Genomic DNA, 24,847 nt, shown 5'->3' with positions numbered 1-24,847 from the left:
AATTTCATATCCCACTGCATCTTGAAACTGGTGCATTCACATACATTTGTAGTTATTAGAGGTGTCAGGATTAAATGAGTACACGCATCCATTTAGTTTACTTCTTGTAATACTTTAGCCATTCACTAAACATGTATACTAAAAACTGAGAGATAGCCACTAAATTATGTGTGCATGTTATTCATATGCTTGTTAAATTGAACAGTTTAAATTACTCATTTCTGTTTTGCTTTCTTAATGGGGGGGGGGGGGGGGGGGGGCACTGTTTTCCACTGCGCTTTTGTAAATGTAACAAATACAGTAAGCGTCTAAGTGTAAATGGTACTGCTAAGTTTATAGCATTTACATTTTTTTTAAAAAGTGGAAGCCTTACTAAAATTGTCCAATTTATTTTCAATAACCAGATTGTTTTATTGGATTTCGAAGAAAAAGGGGCATAGAGTCAAAGGATGGACTTTGGCTATTAATAATGAAATGTGTATCCACAACACTGATGAAGGCCACAACACATAGACATCAGCACCAATTGGGACCTTTATTGCTGGTCTAAAAGGGAGGCAGAGGATTCAATATGAATAAATACTTAACTACCTTCTACCTGTGAAGATGGTGATCAGTTGAAAGTAGGTTACCCATTCCAATGTCTCAGCTTTTAGAAGCAAGTGTTAATTAACAGAGACCACGAATCACAAAATTAGATTTTAAACTCATTTGAAAACGAGTGTGCTGATAGATAACTGCATATCAAAGGCAAATATTCATATGGTTAAGGTAGTTCTCTTAACCATTTTTAGGAGAAAATCAAAACACATTAAATCATTGTGTGTTTGTCAGATAACTGGATACCAGTAGTCAAGATCAATAAGAAATGCATCAATAAATACATAAAAACATGAAAAATACAGGTCAACCCAATGAAGAGCTGCACATAAAGTTAGACACAGCATCAAAGGGAAACAAATAATGCATTTAACATATTATCGTACACGGTCTTTTTGAGGTTGTTGGGCCCACAGGAAGTAACGCCCTATTGATTTATCAGTTTGATATATTGTTTAATCCTGATCTGTACAAGATATCACTGATAAAAATGTTTGGTAGTTTTAATTCTGAACTGCAAAGCTTCTATTGCTGAAAACCGTGAATGTGCTGAAAGAAGAAATGTGTCCATTTAGGCAGGAGCAGGTGTCTCCATTACAAAAGACACCCAGGCTTAGTGAAGCAGATGGGAGGTGTTCCAGTATTTGATTAGATGGAGTTACTGTCTGGTAGCTGGTAATGCAAGACCTTGAGTCATTGCCATGGCAAGGTCAACTACACATGTAATGCCCTCTAAATCAGAGTTTTACTGGGATTTCAAACCAGTAAAACAAGTAAACCTTTATTGCCATTTTAAACATTGAATTCTTTACAATTACAGATTTATTTACCTTTCCTTTTGTTTGCTAGCCTCAAAGCCTCCCATGACGTTAGAAAGCCTGACTAAGAATCCATACACAATCTCTAGATACCTACATTTGTGTTCTCTTTACAGTAAAACCCCTTTTGTTGTACATTGGTACATACTGTTAAGACTGGGCATTAGAAATGAAGATAATAAAATGTACAACAGAAGTCAACATGTGCATGTAAAATAATCCTATTCCCCCCCCCCCCCCCCTTGTTTGGGAACCACTCTACTTGAGACTTGTTACAAAGGACATGATGTACTGGTAGTTAAGGTAACATATGCTTGGAGAAACATTTGAACGTGTAACTTCAAAGAACAAATGGTACTGTATAAGTGCTGGCAATGTGTTAAAGAGCATCTTGGATAATTTTGAATAATCTTGGATTCTGCTTTGCATCAGTGCCTAATGCAGATTTGTTACAGACAATCTAGGTTCCCTTTGCAATTCTCAGGCAGCAGATACAAGAAACATTGCTAGGGATTATAAAGTGAAGTAAAAAGACGGTTATACAAAAAACTTAAAGAAGAGCGACGCATTTTCAAAAAAGGTTAGAAAAACAACAGTAGCATAAGTGTAACACAGGCTTTATAAGGCGTTCCAATTTTGGCACTTGCCAAAGACTACAACAAATGATGTGTACATTTCTTTACTTGAAATGAGAGCTTTCTTAGAACTTGAGGTTTGTAACTAAATGGCAAATGTCCTCTGGGGGCAAACCTGACCTGCTTTTATTACCTTATCTTTTGTTGATATTTTCACCTGAAGCACGATGTTCAAAAGACAGAAATAATATTTTCCTTGGTAACTCTGAAGCGATACACACTATGGATACACGCTTCCTTGGATAAACCTTTTATTTGGAATATAATAAATCGTCTAGGGGGTTTATTTGTGCATTTGGGGGAGGTGGAAGTGTTGGTGTATAAAATTGCCTTCAGAAAATTAATGTAGCATAGCCCAGTTGATGAATTTGTTGAACTAATGAGGGACTGGACAACTCTCCCATACAGTAGCCAGGTAATGATGTGTCTGATCTCCGCATGATATCAGCACGTGGAAGGCCTAGGCCCCTTCACACACTGTCAATCACTGGAATCAATTCCAGCTGCAGAACTAATTTAAAAACGGTAAAAATGTATGTCCAACACCAATTATCTGCACTTAAAGTAACTCTTATAAAAAGGACTATGATTAAAAAACAATACTTACTTTTTATTACTGCTGCAAGTTTAGAAACTCACACCAGTCCTGGCTTAGGTATTGAAATGACCAGGTAAAATGACTAATATATTTGAGCAATCTGGCCCCTGCTATGTATGCTTTGAACTGACTGCATTTATCACAGTTTGAATGTCTCATCCAAGGCTGTTTGCTTAGTATTAGACACTGAACATGCAGGCACATGGGAAGAACAGTTTATTTAAAACCGGGGCCTAATTGCTAAAACTCCTGGCTCCTGACTAATTTCACAAATATACTTAATTGAGTTCTGAAACCCAGGGACTGTGTGCAGGACAATGCTTTTGTTTTGTTGGCTTATAAAAAGCCAGACAAAACTGTTGGCTGTTCCGCCACCATTTAGGCTAACTTGTCACTGCTCTTGTGTAATTTTTTTTGTTGACAGAACTAATTGCTATTGCACTTGCTCATTCCGGTTAGTGATGCAGATGATCTCTCTATGCCTACCAGTCATGTCCTTTTAGTTTGACCCCTCATTGATGCTGCTGTGTTTTTCTAAAGCAGAGCCTCTGTATTTTGTACTACAGGTTTATTGGAAGTTATGGCAACTATGATAAGGAGCTGGGCTTTTTAAACTCCAAAAGCACATTACCAGGTTATATGGAAAAAAAAAAAAAACAACAGCCAAACAAAACAATGAAAACTGAATGTTTGTGAACGGGCAGCGTGGTGCTGTAGCCTTTAACGGCTGTAAAAATAGCAGGCAGAGGCGAAAGGAGGCAGTTTAAGCACCTCTTGTGCGTATTTATTTACCCCCCAAAAAAAAAAAAAATGATAAAGGTACTGCATTTTTAAATATCTCCCAGCTATTTAGAATCGAGCCCAGGCAGAACAAGTTCATAAACAAGTGGTATGCTTGCTAACAGGCACAGCTGCGGATGCTGGACTGGAAGGTAATCTTCTCAGGATGTTCTGAAGGTAGATACCTGCTTTCAGCCCGGGAAATTATAAAAGGAGAATTGAAGTCCTTTTTGTTTGGCTGCTCCTTTTATACACCTGTGGCTTGGCTTAATTGATTGTTAATTAATCAATTAAATCCCAGCCGTAGTCTGCAAGTGTATTTGGCAGGGATAGTATTAACCCTATCCCTGCCAAACTGGAACAGTAAATATCTTTTGTATCTTGCTCTTAATTGTACTGTAATTCTTGATATGTATTTTATTTTGTATACAACTGTAAGGAGGTCGCCCTGGGTAAGGGTGCCTGCTAAGAAATAAATAATAATATTTTATATGGGGGCTTGCGCCATATCACAGGCCCACACAACTAATCTGAATGATTGCATATTATTTATATATATATATATATATATATATATATATATATATATATATATATATATATATATATATATATATATATATATATATATATATATATACATACATACACACACACACACACACATATACATATACACACACACACTATATATATATATACACACACACACACATACAGTATATATATATATATATATATATATATATATATATATATATATATATATATATATATATATATATATATATATATATATATATATATATATATATATATATATATATATCAATCATACAAAGGCAAGGAGAAAAAAGCATTCATCTTAAATTTAGACCAGACTAATCCTTTCAAAACATATTGTAGATTACTGAATTCACCCATAATCTTTATACAACCATAGAAATGAAAAGATGGATAAGATTTGGAAAAACGAAAGCAAGGAGAAATACATTACCCCAGTGACGTCCATGACCTTGATAGCAGCAAGCTGGCCGGTCTTGACATGCCGACCCTGATGGGACAATGAGAGGGACAGAAGGAGTTATTACAAGTAGAAGAGGCTGCAAATGAGCAAAAACATGAAGCTCAGTGTTCACTCACATTAGCGTCACTGAAAGCAATCTGCTTCAGCTCAATCTATCCTGCTGCTCATTGAATCTATCAGTCATTCTTCAACCTCTGTATCTTATTACAGGATTGTTGACTGGTTTTAAAAGGTGAAATGGAAGTGATAATTGATAACGTCCCAAGTGTCCCACAACAATCATTGTAAATATTATAACAGATTTCTTGGACCAGTGAATTAAGCAGTTTAGGGATATTCAGAGATGTGTACAATATATAGAGCTTTATAAAATAAATCCCAAAATCCTACATTGAAATAATGGCCAACACCCCTCGAGAGTAATTTTATTGCAAAACCGGTATCAAGTGAATTGTCAGTGTGATGGTAATATGCTAATACCCAACATTGCAGTCTATGCTTGGAACAGGGGTCCCAATTATCCAGCCTCTATGTAGAGTATCCATAAGGTGTGTGACCACCATGGACACCAATACAGGTCTGGCTTCAATCATGCGTACTGGAAAGGAGTGTCTCGATGGGTTGCTGTTTACACACATCTCTGAATTATCTAGGCCACAATACAAATCTGGTAACAGTCTGCTTACATATACAGTACAAAAAATGATTTGGTATTTTTACACCTTTAATTCAGAACCTTTTTTTTTTTTATAATGTGTGAGGAAAAATAAATAAATAAAAAAAACCAACTAATTCAGCAGTACTCCCATCTCAGGTGTCCAATTACATTTCCTTGTGTTAGGCTTTTTCAGGGAACAATTAAAAGTATCTTGAAGAAAGTGCAGGTGAAAAAAAAAAATAAAACAACAAAACCCAAAAGCACAGTTGCTTGAAAATCGATGGACAAAGCTTTCCTGGGTTTACACAGCTTCCCACCCCCTCATTATATCTAAAAATAGGTCACAATCCTCCCCAGTTCATGAGCTGTACATAGTGTGGTAATCAACTGGAAATTTCTGCCGATACCATTAGTCCTGGTCCGTAATACTAAGTGAACCTTTTTAAAGCTTTTCGCACCTCAATGCTTACAGCAAATACAAGACACTGTATCATCACAAATATGGCCAGTGGATCTTAATATCCAGTTTGTTAGGACTGTATTACAATTGTACATACAGTAAACTCTTCAGTGCGTATCCCCACCCATCTTTAAAAAACCTTTGCTATTTCTAAACTATTGTGCTTCAGTTTTATTAGACAACCAGTTTTCGGTGGGTAATGAAGTGAGGTTATATGACAGCACAATTCTTGGGGTTGCAATAAAATGATGTTTCCAAAGTGGAGATTAAACAAAATTGACCTCACAGTTGACAAATTATGGAGTGTGTCCAAACGATTTGTATGAAATGCAACAAGAATGACAGTGACATGCTTCTGTATCCTGCATTTACCTGAGAAATGAGCATACATTACACTACAACAGACTATGCCTTGCGGAAAGTGTTGCAACAATAGTTCATACCAGATTTTTGCTGTGTGCTATGGCTGTCAAATCACATAAAGGGAAGTGGGTCCCTAGAGAATAGCTCAAAGCCCATTGAGTAGAAGCTTAGCCTCATTTCATCAGTCCATCACACAGCATGCTGTTGTGAAAAATGGCTAGCAGAGTGAATGTGAGGATATTAACTATGAGGCCTGAGTCGCCATCTTTCACTGAGGGACAGCTAATAGAACTCTTATTGGACCGAGATCACTTGGACTGAGCTCTTCGTAACAAGCAGGTAAAGACACCCAGGTGAGGGTTGGTAGTGTTGATTGGACTAATTCACCATTCCCATTGAAATAATTAAAGAAACAGCTGAATTTCGCCAATGGGTGCTCTCCATAAAGCACTGCTTCACCTGTGGGGAGCAGCAATCAGCACAAATGTATGCAGCGGTTTGTCATGTCAGAGATATTCATTCCCTGCCATGGCTGTAAAATCGGTAACATGTTTGACTAAATGCAGATGGATTCATATACAGTACTTCCAGACTGACATCCATAGCTTGTGCTAAATGCATACCCAGATAAAGGTTCATCACAACTGAATAAGCGCTTCTCTAGATACTGTATATCTAAAACATATTCTGATATACAGAGACTGACAAGGTGCCTCCATAGACTTTGACACTTGTGTAAAAGAATGTTCTTTTAACCATAATTGCACAAGCGGTTCTCTAAATACAGTATAGGTAACTGCACAGCATATAGTACCACCAATTTATGATCTATTAAAAAAATATATGTTTGAGTAAGTTTCATCACAACTGGAAATGTGTGTGTGTATATGAAATACATACATACATACATACATACATACATACATACATACATACATACATACACATACATACAAAAACACGTGCAATGCAGTACAGTAGATTCAGACCTCCACCACCAGCATGACATTTCTCATCGTTTTGCCCCAGGTATCGCATTGAGTAAAAATATGTCCTTGTTCATAAGAGCTAGTCATTTCAATGGAACTCCTTTGCTACATAAAGGAAGCTTTGATGAAAACAAGACGGGAGGGAAGATTAGTTGGAATGAAAAACCTCAAAATTGATTTTAATCTGTCTAAAAACCATCAACATTTAAAAGACCTTGGATTTTTCTCTTTGTTTCTTTTGTGAGATGCAAACAAGAAAGACACAGCATTCTACTTGTAACCTGACAATCATAATTTCCATATGATTATATTTTTTAAAAGCCATAGCTGGCATACTATCATACTATTTGGCCCAGCAGTGCTAAAAAAAACGACCCTACTGCACCTACAAGCTAAGTACAGTGCTTCATCTTGTTGTTTGTATCTCACAAAAGAAACAAAACAAAGGTCCTTAAATTATGGTTTTGTAAAAACTATTGAAGGCTGGCATACCATACATCATATCCCAGTAACATCACAGAGCAATATTTTTACTGTAAAAGGGCCAGAATATTTTCATACACAACACAGGCTGCATCCAAATAGTAACCTTTTTCAAATGATGTTCTGCTGAATGACAACCTTTGATAAGCTACAGTGTAATAAGCGGGTTCAAATGTTGTGAAACATGGCTGACGGCAGACATAATTGGGGTCACCAGGAATCAGAACATCGAAAAAGTTTTTTTCTCCAAAAAAACAAATAGAAAATCCAAAAGGTTTACTTTTGAATCTTTTAAAATATGTCTGGCCAGCAGAAACGCACCTAAGTCTGATCAAAACGAGTGTTACAGTACTTGACCAGTTCACAAAATCAGGGTGTTAGAATTCACTATGATCATGATATTCTTCTTTACATATCACAACATGCAGATAACCTGTATGTTAATGATGGTTTACTTTGTATGAAGGGTAAAAAAAAAAAAATCAAAAGGTAAAATGACAGGCAGAGAGTGTATTCATCCCAACTATAAAATCAAATGTATGCGTCCTACAAGAACCATTTGGTACATGCAGCTACAATATGCAATGCTTTTGGTCATGCATAACGATACCCAATTCTATTATGTTACGATATACTGCACCATGGAAAGTAAATATGATGATTCAGTAACACACAGTGTATTGTTTAAGAAGTTTGGCAGGCGTAGGAGCTATAGCTAACCAAGTTGAAGAGGATGGTACCTTACATCATATGGGGCAAGAGTGCCCCCACCTACGGCAATACCTCTTTCCTGTTGCCACTTGGAATATTTCTCCCTGGCATATCCATGAACCATAAAACATAAGTACTGTAAATATTTTGAGGCATTAGCATTTAATTTTCCTTGTATAATTAAAACAGGGCCCTGAAAGATTTCTCCTCTTTAGCATTTATAAAATGCCATAATTAAAAAAAAAAGTATATTAGCTGTTCAAAACCTGCTTTCATACATAATTCCCCCAGCTGAATTTTTAAATATTATGACCGTAAAAGTTTCAGTTAATTCCACGGATTTGAAAAAATAATCCAACTAGTGTGTCTCCTGGGAGCCCAAGGGGGTCAAAGATGGTGTCTTGAAAGGGCCAAGGCAGATACTGAAATGCCTAAGTAGATTCAAATCTGCTCTAGAAGTACACTTTTAGCAAGTACTGTACACTTACAAATGCTTAAGGTGTCTTTACAATGAAAACTACAGTTAGTTAAAAAAGTTACGACAACGTATGCTTTTACAGTCAGTTTCAATCCATGCAAGTTCAAAAACATTCACTTTAAATTATATTTTTCACCAGGATTCGTCTGCATCAACAATCTAATATAATACATACTGTCCGGGGGTTAATGATGTGTGGACAATCGTTTTTCAGCTAAATAAAAATGAAAGAATATTCCAAATATCCATCGGACTCCATCAAATAAAATAAATCTGGCTTAAACACAGCAGTATTCCATACTACTATGAATCCCAGCTGCTTAAAAGATTAAGAGGAGGTTCAGGTCACATACAGTATACTTTAAGGCAACACACTTGTGAGCGCCAATCCAATCCCAACTGGACACGCAGTAGCCTACTGTGCTTTTAAATGACATTTGTAATGCACAACAATTTAACCATCAATACAACTGGAAGTGCCTTTGAGCACAATGTTCACAATGTGAGCACAGGGTCAGAAGATTGAAGTTTATGATGGCTATCAAACCGTTGTGTGCTTATTCCTAATTGAAAGATTTGTTCATTGTTGTTGCGATTGTCACTCATGGGTCACTTGATGTATTAGCTTCAGACCATGAAGAGTATTTTCTTGAGTTAAGTATATTTCATGGATATACAAAGTAATGCTATCGAACAGCGGATAAGTTTTGTTCAAGCAAATTAATGACAGCTGGCACAAACATTGCCCTTGGCATTGCCTCCGACTCGATAAAAGCACATCTTCCAGCCAGTCATTAACTGGCTTTTAAAAAGGATCAATCTTTTGTACATTATGATTTTTTAAAGCAGGTGACGTCAAGTGTGCTGATTTGGAGAATGCAGCATGGTAAAACGTTAGTGGCACCGTTGATGTCATGAACGCATTTTTTTCTGAGATGTGTCATGGAGAACAGAAGGTGTAACGTGCACTCTGATTGGATGAAAGACACTCAGCAGCAAACCTATTTCACTTTAATTATTAATTATTTTTTGTTGTAAATTCGTAACTTATATAGATAATCCCTTGCCCACACTAGTCGAGCTTCCGCTTGACAGGCTGAATGGAACAGGTACCTGGGCTTTTGTGACGCCATGAATAAAACGACACTGTAATACAGAACACAGCTCTCTCCCTTCGATCCATTAATAAAACGGGTTTAAACACAAACATACATATCATAGTTTGGGGTTTAGATAATACTACACGTACAATACAGAACATTACACAGACACTGAAGTTTGTACTTCATTTAAGTCCCTATAAATTGTACGTGATTTGATTGTTAAATCAAAATGAAAAAGTCATTAAAAGGTCCTAAAGCAAGTGTTTCAGAGGGTTGCTTTTTATCAGGTGAACTCAGATGCTGTGCTTAACTGAAAAAAAGTGACTGTTGAAGGGGACCCTATATCAAAAACATTATCCTCCCTGTAATCTATAATACTTGGATGTCAAAATAATAAAAATAAAAAAATAGGGAACCGTACAGTAAGATCGATGGAACTTGTTACAGTGCCAGACTGGTTCTTTTCACCAGCTTCCATCCGTCAGATACAGCAAAAACACACACACATTATATTTTACAAGGGCCCTGTAAGATGAGAGGCACAGCATCACACCTTCGGTCGGAATTGAAAGCAATTCTCCTCAAAAATGACGCCAACTATTCACACACAGGGATGGGGAAGGAGAGATATTCAAGTTTTGACACTTGAGATAAAATTTCCTAACCAATTTTCTTTGCAACTGGATAAGCAGTACTCTTCTACAAAACTATGTAGTAAGATTGTGTATATAGACAACATACCTGGTGTTACAAGCTACTGTATGAGATCCCACGAGATAAATACCAGCAAAAACATATATGTAGGCCTATATTTTTTACAATACATGTGCATCTCTAACCATTACAAATAAGCCTATTCTTACCTTATCAGCAAATGTTGTGTCAACATATTGAAAAACTACAGGAGACTTTCTAAATCCAAGAAAAGGTTTATGACACTCAGCAAATGACTTCTCAGACGACTCAGGCAAAGATTAATATTATCAAACCAGAGGGAAATTTGACCTTAGCTACAGCCGACCTTCATGCAAATTTAAATGAACCTGCTGTCTAATATTACATTTTTCTAGGTGTTTTTTGTTGAAAAAAATTAACTGGTTTACTACTGTATGTAGCACTACATTTATCATCCTGGTATGAACAAAAAAACAACATGTCAGACAGCAGGGTCTATTTAATTAATCTAAACACCCCTGGCATTTAAATTACACATTCTGTCATTTGACACATCACTACAGAATTAATATCCTTAAGATCAGTTTAATAGACCCCAGTGTCCGTTTTCTTTCTTAGGCTTAACTGAATCAGTTGTATGACCAGATCTACTTCACACTGTAGCCTATATACCGCTCCTACAGTACATAAATCTTTTACCTAGATATCTGGAGGAATGGGAGAAGACATGCTTATTCAAAATCATAACCAACCACTGGTAACTGCCAATTTGACTCCTGATTATTAAGTGTGCCTTTTTGAAGAAATCTGTAATAGAAAGTCGAGCTCTACCCCCACATTTTGGCCTACATATACAACCACATTAAAATGAAGCTGGTTAATTCAAGGTGCAGATTACCCAATGCTGCAGGGACAGCTAAACAGGCCAGAAACGTTAATTAAATGACCAAACCCAATGAGTGTGCTGGAATATGGAATATGGCAGTCAGTACATGTGACATAAGAGTGGATTAGCGCTATTCTGCTCTGGTCGATGTAAGTATAAGACTTAGTCACAAGATAAATAGATTGTGTTCTCAGGAATAGTGAAAGACGTTTTTATTATGAACCCAGCTGTTCCTCATTTATTTCCATCAAATGTAGTAGATTCTTTTTTTCTGTAGATGGATTCAATATTTGTTCCAGAATAACTATTAAGGAACTATAAAACCTTCCTCATTCCAGTAAAATTATTGAGTGAGAGAGACGGCTTCAGAGTCAGAAAGGCAAGGTAAAGGCTTATTTATTTAGAGAAAAATGATCTCATTACAGAAAACAGGAAGAGAAAAAAAAGAAAGCACATTCTTAAGGTTACTTGCGCTGCCTGTGATTATTTTATTAGGGAAAAGTATCTTTCCTTTGGATATCTGCACAAAAATGGGTAACTCTGAAACTATTCATTGGAAGAATACATCCATACACCTCCCAATTCCCAATTACAGTTTCACTAGAGACTCCAACCCCCCCCCCCCCCCAATCAGCCAGCATTCCACATTTACAAGAACACAAAGTTGATGGCTGCAGAAAATGGCAGCAGAAAATTCGAGTTTGCAATACAGTACTCATTACATTAAATCAACTAATCATGTACAGGATATCATTCTGAGAACTACTGGTTCACGCTTACTCAAATATGTATATCCCCATCGGTCACGATTCTATTTTAAATTTGTATACATTTTATAAAAGTTGTGTGAACTCTCTCATATATCGAAGGTTATGCACATATTACTCAAGCACCGTAAAAGCCACCTACCTGGGGTAAAAGTACAGACTCAGGGCTTTCCAAACACGTATTCAGTGTGTGTATGAGGTTCTCATAGTCGGAACTACGATCGCCTGAAGTTAACTCATCATGTGACAGTTCACAGCTTAGGTTTGGAAAAACAGTTTTGTTTTGGTTTTTTTACTATATTCTCATCTCTACCAAATGAAGCGCTGGTTAAGAAGAAAAGCACCATTTTCTTCTGCTGCATGCAAAACCTTCACATCAGGCAATGGCAAAAGCAATGGAGAGTGCTTTGTGTCCGTGATGAACAGCTGTTAGGTCTCCTGAAAGCAGCTTATTTTAAAGCAACACCAGTGTGAATTATGATGCAGTAAAATATATCGTTTTTTACATACAAAAGTACCGTTTCTTTTGGCATTCCCCTCTAATTTTGGAATCCCCCCCCATTGGCTGCAGCATAGGGGAGAAATACCCCCAGCACGCAAAAATGAAATTCAAGCCCCGATTAAAGGTGGATAAACTATTACAGACAATAGACAAAGAGCAAAGGGCAATTACAGTAGTCTGTAATTAGAAAAGAATTCTGGACTGAAAATAATGGACATTCTGGTAATGGCCAGCACTGGGAAATGCTGGCTGAGAGAAAATAAAGAATGGTTAATTAAAAAAAAAAAAAAAAAAAAAAAAACTTTACTGTAAAGTTCTGAATTCACTCTACATTCTTTAATTTCTTTATTGAGATAGGGAAATAATGTATTCATATCCACTACAACAAGCATTCTTCATTCAAGAACCACTTGATGACTACAGTGAGTTTTGATGTTCTTTTGGTCTTGTATCACAATACAAATGATACATACCTCTATTACAATACGATATATCATTTAAAGAAAGTATCACGATTCATCGATACACAAGTCACATTTTTCCCCCCTCCAATACATTACAAATCAATATCAAGAGGCACCTCACCTGTATACAGCACATGTTTCATGATGAGAAATATTATAACGTAAAGACAAATTAAAACAGATGTCCTTTCTTTTTAACAAGAGAATTCATTGTTATAACATTAATGCATGTTAATGTTGTATTTGATGGCTTTTGTGAAGAGTCTTGGCTTCTTGCTTTTGAATAACAGTGTTCTCAATGCACTGCTATTCTAAATCTTGCATGTTTCACACTGCAAAGTATTGGAACAGTCAAATCCAGATTGGAGATTTTAACTGCAATTACTTCAGCATGATTTCCAGGGGGCTGTGAATCAACACCTATTTGTCAGTTTCACGCCTTACAAGCTTTTACTTTTCATCAAAGTGTGGCTGCTACTGTAACTGTCGATTTGCAGGACTCTAGTTCAACACCTTTTCATGAAATGAGGTGTTGAAAGTGCTGCATCAGCAACACTCAACAATTTACCAGCTACTAATATTAGTGCTGCGACGAACACAGGCTTTTCATGTTCGGATATTCGCTCAATTTAAATATTTGTTTGTTTTCAAAAAGTAATAAAAGCCATTACATTGCTCAGAACGCAGGCAGAGACAGCATAGCAGAAGGGGGGGGGGGGGGGGGGGGTGGTACATGGCCCCTGTGTGTGTGCCTATGTTACTTTTGCACTTAAAATAAAACAAAAACGTGGAAATGGCATTGTAAAATGAAGGGGAAAAAAATTTAATAAATATTCCACATAACAGAAAGTCCAACAAAAAAAAAAAAAAAAACATATAATATATGCAATCTATATAAAAATCAATACACAACATTTCCAGTAAGTTGAGCACTGCTCAAGCGAGGCATTTCAGAATAACGTCCTTGCCTTTTTTTCTGTCCCGTGAGATTCTGATTCGCTCTAAAGCAGCACAATGCTGTTTCTGACAAAGATGGCTTTCCATAGAGATCATTGTGTCTGTGCGCATAATCTGGTTTGTTTATTTTTTTCTGTCCAAAACTTTTCACAAATAGAGACTCGAGCTGCTATGTTGATCCTGGTGTTCATTTCATAATTTATATATACATAATTTTTATTATATTTATTTATATATATATATATATATATATATAATATAGAGAGAGAGAGAGAGAGAGAGAGAGAGAGAGAGAGAGAGAGAGAGAGAGAGAGAGAGAGAGAGAGAGAGAGAGAGAGAGAGAGCTCTTTTTCATTTGCCATTTATTAAACTGGCATGCAACTTCTGGTGAGGCGGTAAATAACTGCAAAGTATTTTTGTCATTTCTAGCAAATACGACTGCGAATCTGACCTGATTTTTGTAACTGTATACATGTCAAAAAATATTGGTTCTAATATTTGTCCCAGCATTAATTCAATAGGTGGCGGGGTGTTAAATTTGCATTGGTATATACCCCCCCCCCCCCCATGTCAGATGGCATAACCAGCAGGCGTGACTAACAGCAGAAAGATGTCATTGCACTGCAACTCTCATGACCTCACCTACAGAAACAGAACAGGTAGTCATAGTTTTACCTGTTTTTATAGATAGAAGACCGCCATCTAAAGAAAGACTGATTGCACTACTGAAAACCGTCACGGTGTGTGACTGATTGCTTATGTCACAAAATGTTATGAATCCAATAATCTGCAGGACAGAAAGACAATTATTTAACAATATAATTCATGCCTATTCAAGCCAAGATTACTGAAATTGTGCATACTGTAGGATAGGATCTTCTATAGCAGTGATGTTACAGGCATTTTATGGAATAGTTATCTGGATGCTACTGGAAACAATTTTTTTACACAATGTAGAAGGCGGTCATCGCTGGGAACTCAGGTTTTGTTCGAGTTCAGGTCGCAAATGAAATTAAAAATGTAGGTCTCAGTACCCAGTGGATATTTAGCCCACATCACAAAAAAAAAAAAATTTCAGCAATATTGTCTTGGGTCTAGGAATGTATGGCAGGTCAGTTTTGAGGTGTGGCTGCTGGCAGCCTTGCACCATGTAGCCAGTTCCAGCTATTGGATCATTCCATGTCCAGCTCACCATCTCAGATTTTCGCATATGGAAGTACCTGGAAGTGTTTTAGGCAGAATTTCAAAATATTAAATCGCTCAACTTGATGGTTACTGTTATGAGCCCATCAAAGTGATTGTCAAGCCAGAAATGACATTGCTTCAACACCCCTGAACTCAAAAGGCATAGTATATACACGTGTGCTACAAAATATGTTGCATATCTTTTTTTTCTAGAAAATGGCCTACTTTCATATGGCACACTTTATACTTAAAATAGCAATTTTTGCACACTGACTAAAGGTAGGAAATTATTGTAGAACAGATAGCAAAACAGCTAAATTATGTACAAGACCTACAGTACTGTATATAGTTTGGCAAACTTGTATTTGTATCCATCACTTGCGGAGACTGGACCCTAGGGCAATGCTGGAAGGTTTTTCTAGGGCAGTAAGTTAGCCAGTCTAGTTTTTTTTTGTTTTAAATACTAATCATAAAATAATCATGTGCCAGCAACATGGGCATCAAGGAAGCCCATGCTGTGCCACTGCTGCTGTTCATCACAGGCCCTTGTTGTGAACTGGTTAAGGCTGACCGGATCTCTCTCAATAGGTACATCAATTAAAGATGTACAGACAAGTTATATTGATTTCTGGTTGGATAACACATCACATTGCTGGCACATTCGTATTTTATGACAGTATTTCAGAAAACCTAAAATGGATGACTCAAACTGTCCCAGAATGGTCTTTCGGTATTGTCTCCTCAAGAGATGGATACAAATACGATTTTGCCAAACTGTATGCAACACAGTAAACATGTTTAATGGTATTTTGTTGTAATAAATGTATGTATTCCAACAAAATACCATTAGTGAGTATACAGAAAGTGTGTAATTTAAGGATAAAGTGTGCCATATTTTGGTAGAAAGACACAATTTACCACTCCCCCCCCCCCCCCCCCCCCCACACACTATGGTATTTGTACTGGCGTCATTACACTTTTCTACATTTAACCCTGTTGCATAACCATCCATGGTCACAAATAGGTCATATGTTAACACATTATTAGACTAGAAGAATAGTTATGTGTATATTGAGTTTTAAGAAGTTATCTTTAATGCTTTGAAAGATATGACCTATCAAACATTGCCCCTTTTTAGTACTTGCTTTCTTCCTAAAACACTTCCAGGTATTTCCATATGTGATATCAGAAGAATCTGCAACAGTGAGGTGGGGGAAGAAAATGTTTCTGACCTTACTGTATTGTTACTTTAGGTACTTATACAACTTGTATCTTTCACCTATTCCAACAGAAAATATGAATTCACATTTCACACTTTTTTTGAATTCACTGAAGTGCTAAAATCCAACCCTCCCCCAGAAAACCCCACCACTTTGGCATTTTAAGAAGCACACATAAAATTATGTAAACATTCCCCTCAAATCAATGAAACAGAAGTGACAGACCACTGCAGTCGCATTTTGAGAGAAATTGAACTGTAACGTTCCAGTCCACCTTCCATGCTGCTTGCTGGCTAAATCCATTACAAAAAAATGTGTTGATATACTGCATACTGTAGGTTGACTTACAGGATATTATTTGGCACATAAGGTGGTAAAGCATTTATGTAGGCCTACTGTATGAAACTTCCTGGACCCTCCTTTTTACTAAGACGTATAGACACCCAAACATAAATGAATACATCGAAATGTAAAATAAAGTTAAGACACACAGAAATGTCCAACACAATGCAAGAGCTGCTCTTCTGTTCTAGTGATCAGCCATATAGTAGACAAAATCTGTGTAACCCAGGGTAGTTTTATGACCATTACATTAATATAAAGTAAACACAGTAACAAAAATTACCTTATTTCAGTATTACTGAAGAGCCTTTTTCAGCTTAACTGGTCTCAGCCAATGCTATTAAGTAAAAACTAAATCCAATTTGAGCTTTATATAAATGTAGTACTACTATTTGTATTTATTTATTTATTTTTTACTGCTGGGAAATTACACTTACATAGCAGAAATGTCACTTACTGACCACTCTGCAACACAATACAAATAACCCTGGCAGGGAGACTCTTGAAATCAAATTACTGAGAGAATGAATAAAAAATGCTAAGATTTGAACAGCAGACATGATACAATATACAGTACAATTTACCCTTTCAAATGTTGCCAATACAGGCATTTAGATCCGTCGTCATACTACAGCATACACAAGTTCATTAAATTGAAGGTTTTCAGTTAGAATATAGTTATTGTTCTGTCTAATCCAATATTACCCTGGGCGTAAATGTGAACCCCCCTCTGCAGGTCAGAAAAAAAAAAATGCAAAATTCCATTTTATATGCTTGACATTTATTTATTTTGTTAGGGGGTTGGGGTGGGAGGAGATACGCTATTAAAAAAAATAAATAATAAAATCAGATCGATGGAATAATTCACAAGACATTGGAAGTATTGAGCTTTAATACAAAAAGGCAGCAGAGCATACAAAGCAATTACCTTTGGAAAGAATCGAAGGGTTTTTCAACTCGCCTCACTGTATCATGAAAGCGTCTAATGGGTGTTCAGTGTGACACTATGTCCCTGGCAGCCTACTACTGCAGCAAGGCTGTCGTTAAACCAGCATCTACAGCATACCCCATCCCATCCATTTGTTTAAACTGCTGATGTGCGGAGGCACGCTTTTGCCAATTGTAATCATATTGGTCTGCTTTAGCGGTTAGGGCTCTGGACTCTTGACCGGAGGGTCGTGGGTTCAATCCCCGGTGGGGGGCACTGCTGCTGTACCCTTAAGCAAGGTACATTACCTAGATTGCTCCAGTAAAAAACCCTACTGTATAAATGGGTAATTGTATATAAAAATAATGTGATATCTTGTAACAATTGTAAGTCACCCTAGATAAGGGTATCTGCTAAGAAATAAATAATAATAATAATAATAATAATAATAATAATAATAATAATAATAATAATAATAATAATAATAATAATAATAATAATAATATAAACAGACTGCACTATATGTAGAAGTGCTCTTAGGGGCCACATTTAATAAGGCCATCACGAATGAATGCAAAAGAAAAATGCCTAATTAAATCCCAGTTGAATGAGAATGTCTCAAAAACATACCTGTTTTGGTACAATAAAAAAAACACACTCCCTAAATGATGAAAAACAATACACTTCAAGTCCTCAATATATGTTTGAATGCTGAAGAGGCAGTTGTGTGTTTAAAAATACAGTGGAGCTCAAGCAACAGTCAGAATTATCACACCTGGAGCGATAACTATAACGATAATGATAACTATATGATAAAATAAGTGAAGAAAGAAAGAGAAAGAAAGAAACTCAAAATGGCGCTGCTGATTCCACAAAAGCGCCAAGGCCAACTCTCAGCACGAATGCAAGGGAACTGCAGTCGACTCAGAAGAGCTCTTTCAAAAACACTCAGGTTAAGCAACACAAAAGCTTACCTTACCATAAGTGAGAGGCAAAAGAGAAAGTAGTCTCCATGTGCTGGCTATATAGGCCACCTGTGTTATTTGATCCCCTTAGTGTGGGTACATCATTGTAATTAATAAATCATTTCACAAATACAGCAAGAATCTCAACCATTATCTCAGCAACGGAATTTCCAAAGCCTCCAAAATATTCCAATGTTTTAGCCAATTCATATATAAAATGAATGAATGAATGAATGAATGAATGAATGAATAAATAAATAAATAAAAGTATAGTTATATCCCTTGCGGTGTTGCATCTCAGCAATACTGTACACATGTGTCTAAGTTCTGCTTTTGGCCTAGAAGACCATTCATGACCATGACCTTTATTTGTGAGCTTCTTCCTCCCTGTGTTCTTGGCCAATGCAATTCTTTTGGTACAGCAGTCCCTAAATTTTGATTAAAGGACTTACTCACTATGCTCTGCAATTCTCTCTGCAGTATATAATCAGGAGTACAGAGGTTATATTTTTAAGGTTAGGCTAAACACATATCTTTGTGATCAGGCTTTTGCTTAAAACAGTACTATAGGAGCCTGTGTAATTTTGCTTAAAACAGTACTATAGGAGCCTGTGTAATTTTGTATGGTATATAAAAGGTTATACAAATTATATTGCATCTCTCTGCAAATATCAATGTGTCTGGTACTATAAAAATCTCTACAAGAGTAGTCAATACATTCCTCATGAAGGATTACATTATTCTTAGCTTTACAGGCTTAGAAGCATCACTAAAGTTAAGATTGAATTTCAATAATGCTTCTATTATAACACAAAGTGCCACTGCAGATATAAAACTGTAAATGGAACAGTGTACCGACCTCCAATCTGGGACACAACTAACCCATTTTAAGTGAATGATAAAATCAATGACATCTTAAATTAGGCATAAGTATTACTAATGTAGCTAAAGAATTTAATTGACTCTTTGAAATGGTACAGTACTTCACAGAGCTCTGTTTCTAATCCTGCCGTTGTCCCCCCCGCCCCCACCCCCACCCCCACCCCCGCCACACAATTCAATTTTCATCAAATACTATTTGAACCACCATTTTTATAACTTACAACTAAAGTGAAAACAGTAGGGTATCACAAAACTAAACTTGTTTAAATTTCACAGACGCAGGAATTAGTGTAGTTTTACTGAATGCGAGTTAGAAAATAAATAAATTTAAAAAAACAGTATTCGATTACGCGGATAAAAATGTATTCTAATATTATAATACATTACTTTGCAGCAATTAATTTGAAATGAGAATGCGCGGGCTAGTTTTAAATGAGTATGCTGGCTACAACCAGGAAACATTTCATTGGTGCATATTTTAGTTCAGCATGTCTGACGACTCCTCGCTACCTCACTTGTTCCGACATGCTTTGTTTAGTGCTGGCCCTAGTACACATTTCATTTAGCTTGATAACTTGCAGTAACTAGACTTGCATTAGAGGACTCAAATACCATTCAAAGTGACTGAAAATATCAGTTAAAAAAGGAAATAAAGAAAACCACCTCTGGAAAGATTTTTGTTCTCTTCCGTTGTTGGTTTTGGCTTGGAATCCATACTACACATATGCTACAGTATGATCCATCAGACTCATTAGGGCATCTCATCTGCTACAGTATTTACACTTTGTATCTATATGGCTGGTGTTTTGTAGGAGAATGGTGCTACTGTAGCCATTGCAGCACTAAATAGAGAATAAAGTACAAGCTACTGTACATAATCAGATAGTAAAAAGCCACCAAGGAGTTTCATGACATCACAAAGGATGAGGCTGCAGGCCGAGTCCTCTTGAGATGTCACGGAATTCCTAGCAAGACTGGAATCCCTACAACAAGACTGTACTAGCCTTTAGTGCACTTTTAAATTTGAAATGGTTTAGCTGTAGCACACTGTTGGTTACAGATGTGGAGACCATGAAATGTCACCCAACAACCACAATGGCTGTAAAGGAGAGAGCAAATGCAAGAGTTGGCTGAGATGTGTAGACACAACAGCATTGTAATATATCACCAAGAATGGGGAACAAGAAGTTTAAAAATTTTTAAAATGCAGTTCGACTGCTTTATTGTAAACTGACTTTGAACTTCTGAAAATGTAATTTGTGAGCGTGATACTTTACAAAAGGTTATTTATTTTTCAAATGCAAATGTACAGTAAAACCTAAACAACATAACATTGTATCTTTTAAAGTTTCCTGGCTACTAGGCTAGACGCTGCACAATAGAGAAAAGAAAAACACCCATTCAGACATGCACAACACTAATCCGGCAAGCTGCCAGTGTTCTCCAGGGAGAGGCCCTGGAGGCAGGGAGGAGAAGCAGAGGGGCAGAAGACTGAAAATAAGCAGGATCATGAGTGTTCATTTGACTGAAGTTAAATTGGTGGGAACAGAAATAAACATACTGTAGCTTCTGTCATGCATGAAAGAAAGTTATGGCTACACTCCCTTTTTGAGGCCTGCATTTTAAATCAACACCTCTGTTACATGCATAATGGCTTATCCGATGGAGGCTTCTTCAATGTATACATTTTTAGAAAACAATTCATTGTTTTGCTTTTTCGTCAAAGCAAAACATATTTTAAAAGTATACAAAAGGAAGACACTACAAATGCTCTATTTTCATTTTCAACACTTTAAAGGAATCTACTGAAATCACTGTAAAATATGTAAAAACAAGACTTCTAAAGCTAAACACAGCTACTGCCTTTAATAGTCAAAAACTCCACTTCAGATTGAAGAGGTACCAGATGCTTTGCTCCAATGAAGATGCACAGTAGCTGCAGTCTCAAACTCTTAGGTTACAATTATCATATATCTCATTGCCCATTTTCATTACCACACCTCTGCCACCTGTCTGTTGAGGTGAAAAAAAAAGAAAAAAAAGATCAGAACCAGGAGACAAGCACAACGACAGCAGAGGAAATGAACACTGCAAATCACAACTTCCATTCAGTTCAAAAGGTTTGCACAGCAAATCGCAGACAATAATAAACTCAATCACAAGAGGAGCTGATAAAGCCACAGAAGTGTGACCCTATCAGATGAGATTCAAGCCAAACGCAGCTGACGATACTCAATGAAACCGCAGGCTCCCTAGAGCTTGGAGAGACAACGCGGAATTTACCAGCAGTCAGTTTGCCTTGCATTTAGGTCTGTCGCACTGCAGGTACGGTCAGCAGGTTTGGTCTATTTTGTCACCTAAAAGTTTACCAACACAATCATACACAATATATACGGGAATCAATAACGCAACTTTAAGTCAAAGGAGTGTTCATTTCAATGCTTGTAACAGGGGTGGACACCTGGCACACACTTGTCATTTTGTTCTTGTTGCAATGTATTTATTTTATTTTTTGGGAACTAATGGAGACGCATGGATCCTCAAAAGATTGCTGTTATTCTTTACAAGTTCTGTTCTTAATGCATCGAATTTTGCTTCTACAGGTTTTAGGGATCAGACAAATAGTAAAAGTATACAGGCATTTCTGACACTCAAAGGTGTGAATATTTTCTTACTTGGACATCCAGATGATCAAGGTTTATGTTGCATCATATTATTAAATATTCCCTCACGCCCATTCTTAAAGAAAGCATACTATGTTATTTTGATTATTTTTATTTTTTTATTTAGTCAGTCATCGCCAGTGGTTTTTACCCCAATTTTCTCCCCAATTGATATTTGTATCCCGATTCACCGGTGCAACCCCCTGGCAACTTGGGAAACGGAGGAACACGCGTTATGTGAAATGTGCTGCTGCCAATCCATAACACGGATCTGATGGCTCCACTGCAGAACTGCAGGCGCCCTTTTGGCCACAGGGGTCGCAGGTGCGCGGTGAACCGTGGATTGCTCTGCCGACCTAATCCCTCCCTACCCGGCTGGCGCTATGCCAATTGTGTGTCGCCCCCTTGGAACCCCCAGTCACAGTCAGCAGTGACATAGCAGGGATTCGAACTGACGATCTCCAGGCTATAGGGCGTATCCTGCACTCCACGTGGAGCCCCTTATTTTGATTTCTAAAGGGTACGTAAGGACCATTTTATTTTATTGCGTTACATGTTCCCATGTGTTGCTACAACTGTTTACGTAAGGTGTGTGTATTATTTTAATTTGTTTTTTTACATTTCGACCACTTTTTTAAACTGCATTCCCTGCCTCAAGATGGCTTCCCATGTCCCCGCATGGAGCACTCAGAACTACATTTCCCATCATCCTCCTGCTCACTGGTAAATCCATCTCAGTTACATCTCACGACCAAGAGATTTTTTAAAAACTCAGCCCACTAACCCACACAACTTGTGGCCAATTTTACTTATGGTATGTTTCCATCAGTAGCAGATCGAGATCAAATCAAATTTTACATTTGGGGATTTTGTCAGCCCCAGTTAGGATTGCAAGCTGGCCGAATTCTCCAACCCGCACCGATGGGTGAATTTATCTAATGAGCGTCCAATGTGAAAGACATGAGAGACAGTTTTCTGATTACAGAACCCAAAAGATATGAGGGTAGAACGTGGACTACAAATATACTGTCACTGAAATGTTGGAAGTTGGTGCATATGAAAATGAAACATAATACAGTACTAACAATGAATTGCATTAGATATTTAAACTACTTTCAAGTGATGAATACAGTATGACATACCTGCTTTTGCTTTTTGAAATGCACAAAATAATGACACTAGTTATGTACAGTATAGGCATGCTTGTGCACGTGCTGCAAGAGGTAATTTCCTGCCAAAGGCAGAAATGGCAGCTATGGCCAAAAGTTTTAAATCACCTAGAATTTTAGGATTGAAACATACAGTTTATTTTTTTTAAACTATATGAACATGCAAAAGGATAGCATCATGGTCCAAGCTGTTACCGGCAGGAAAGAAACCCAGACAAAACTGAAGTTAAAGTGCTGTTGCGCATGTTTATTAAATAAACAAAATACGGCACATGGCAAATTGTTGCATTGAGAACACGTTATTATTCAAAAGCAAGAAAAAAAAAAAACTTAGGATACCATAACCTACATTAGGGATGTAGCAATACACTAAAATGTCACAATTCAATACAATATCCAGGTCATGACACAATGAGCAGCATGATACTGGCAATGATTCTGATGGACACCTTCTATGATGCATGAAAAGATCAAATCATTTACTGGATGGACTATGGTTTAAAAATAAATTACACTGAAAGTATGTATCTATAAAACACATTTTCATTCAAGAATCATGTGGTTAGTTATGTAGTGATTTTGGTCTTGTATCACGATAAGATACATACCTCTATTACGTTATGATGTATCATGTAAAGGTATTATAACGATTCATCCATACACCCCTATTAAAACTACATCCACTACAGGTGGATGAGCATCTCAAACCAAACATACGCCAAGTTTCATCCCAAGTTACAGCCTTCAAAAGCTCAAATCATCAGGTGTCTGTGCAAAAACTAGTTCAGTGTGGTTCCTGAAACTGGGCCAGCAGCGCTACAGACATATTCTTCAGTAGTCCACAACCACCATGACCTAGATTCATAATCATGGAAGTTTATGCTAAGGAATGACCAGAACAGGGGATAAAAATAAATGGGTCACAGGTTTGTAAACTTGCTGGATTCTCATTACAAGATTAAATTCCCTGCTAGTACTTAGTTCCTCACTGCAGACCAGCAATGAGCTAATTATTTGTTAACAAATATACAAATATAAATTCGCTGAGAGATGTTAAGCTACAGTACATAGCTCTAAATTCCAATTGAAATCAGTAATTTGGGGGGGGGGGGGGGGGGGGGGGGTTGGGGATATTGTCTTTTTTAAATGTCACATTCATTTATAGTCCCACCATGATTAATATACAGTCGACAAACATTACTCAGATGTGGAAATGAACTACTGCATTATACAAAAAGCAATTTTATCCTTCAGTGTACTGTTTTCAGACTTCTGTAGATAGCTCATTTGTGTAGCAGCTAAGGGGAGTTAGATAACCTGGGTATTACTGTAGCTAGCTAATGTCCTTTGATAATGTGTTAATTAGCAAATGATCAAATTCTAAACTGTAACATATGGATGACTTAACGCGATGACAGTTCTTGTATAGATTTAATATCCCCACCCACTCCTCCTTGACAAACGTGGTTGAAGAACAGGTTTAGAGCTATGTGGCAACTATACTCATAAAAAAAAAAATACACCAGGAGACATATCTTC

At 36.9% G+C, this 24,847-nt stretch overlaps 1 protein-coding gene across 7 annotated transcripts in view; it reads right to left on the bottom strand.

Annotated features, from left to right (window-relative positions):
- Positions 1-24,847, bottom strand: part of LOC117423769 (traf2 and NCK-interacting protein kinase-like) — a 135,641-nt gene that overhangs the window by 83,997 nt on the left and 26,797 nt on the right. For all 7 annotated transcript variants that reach the window (XM_058990138.1, XM_058990134.1, XM_058990137.1 and 4 more), the window contains one exon: positions 4,429-4,485. In XM_058990138.1, coding sequence (XP_058846121.1) covers positions 4,429-4,485 — 57 coding nt within the window. The remainder of the gene's footprint in view (positions 1-4,428; positions 4,486-24,847) is intronic.

The sequence above is a fragment of the Acipenser ruthenus genome, chromosome 17, assembly GCF_902713425.1.
Source record: "Acipenser ruthenus chromosome 17, fAciRut3.2 maternal haplotype, whole genome shotgun sequence".
Classification (NCBI taxonomy): Eukaryota; Metazoa; Chordata; class Actinopteri; order Acipenseriformes; family Acipenseridae; genus Acipenser; species Acipenser ruthenus.
This window is presented reverse-complemented; position numbering and strand designations above follow the sequence as displayed.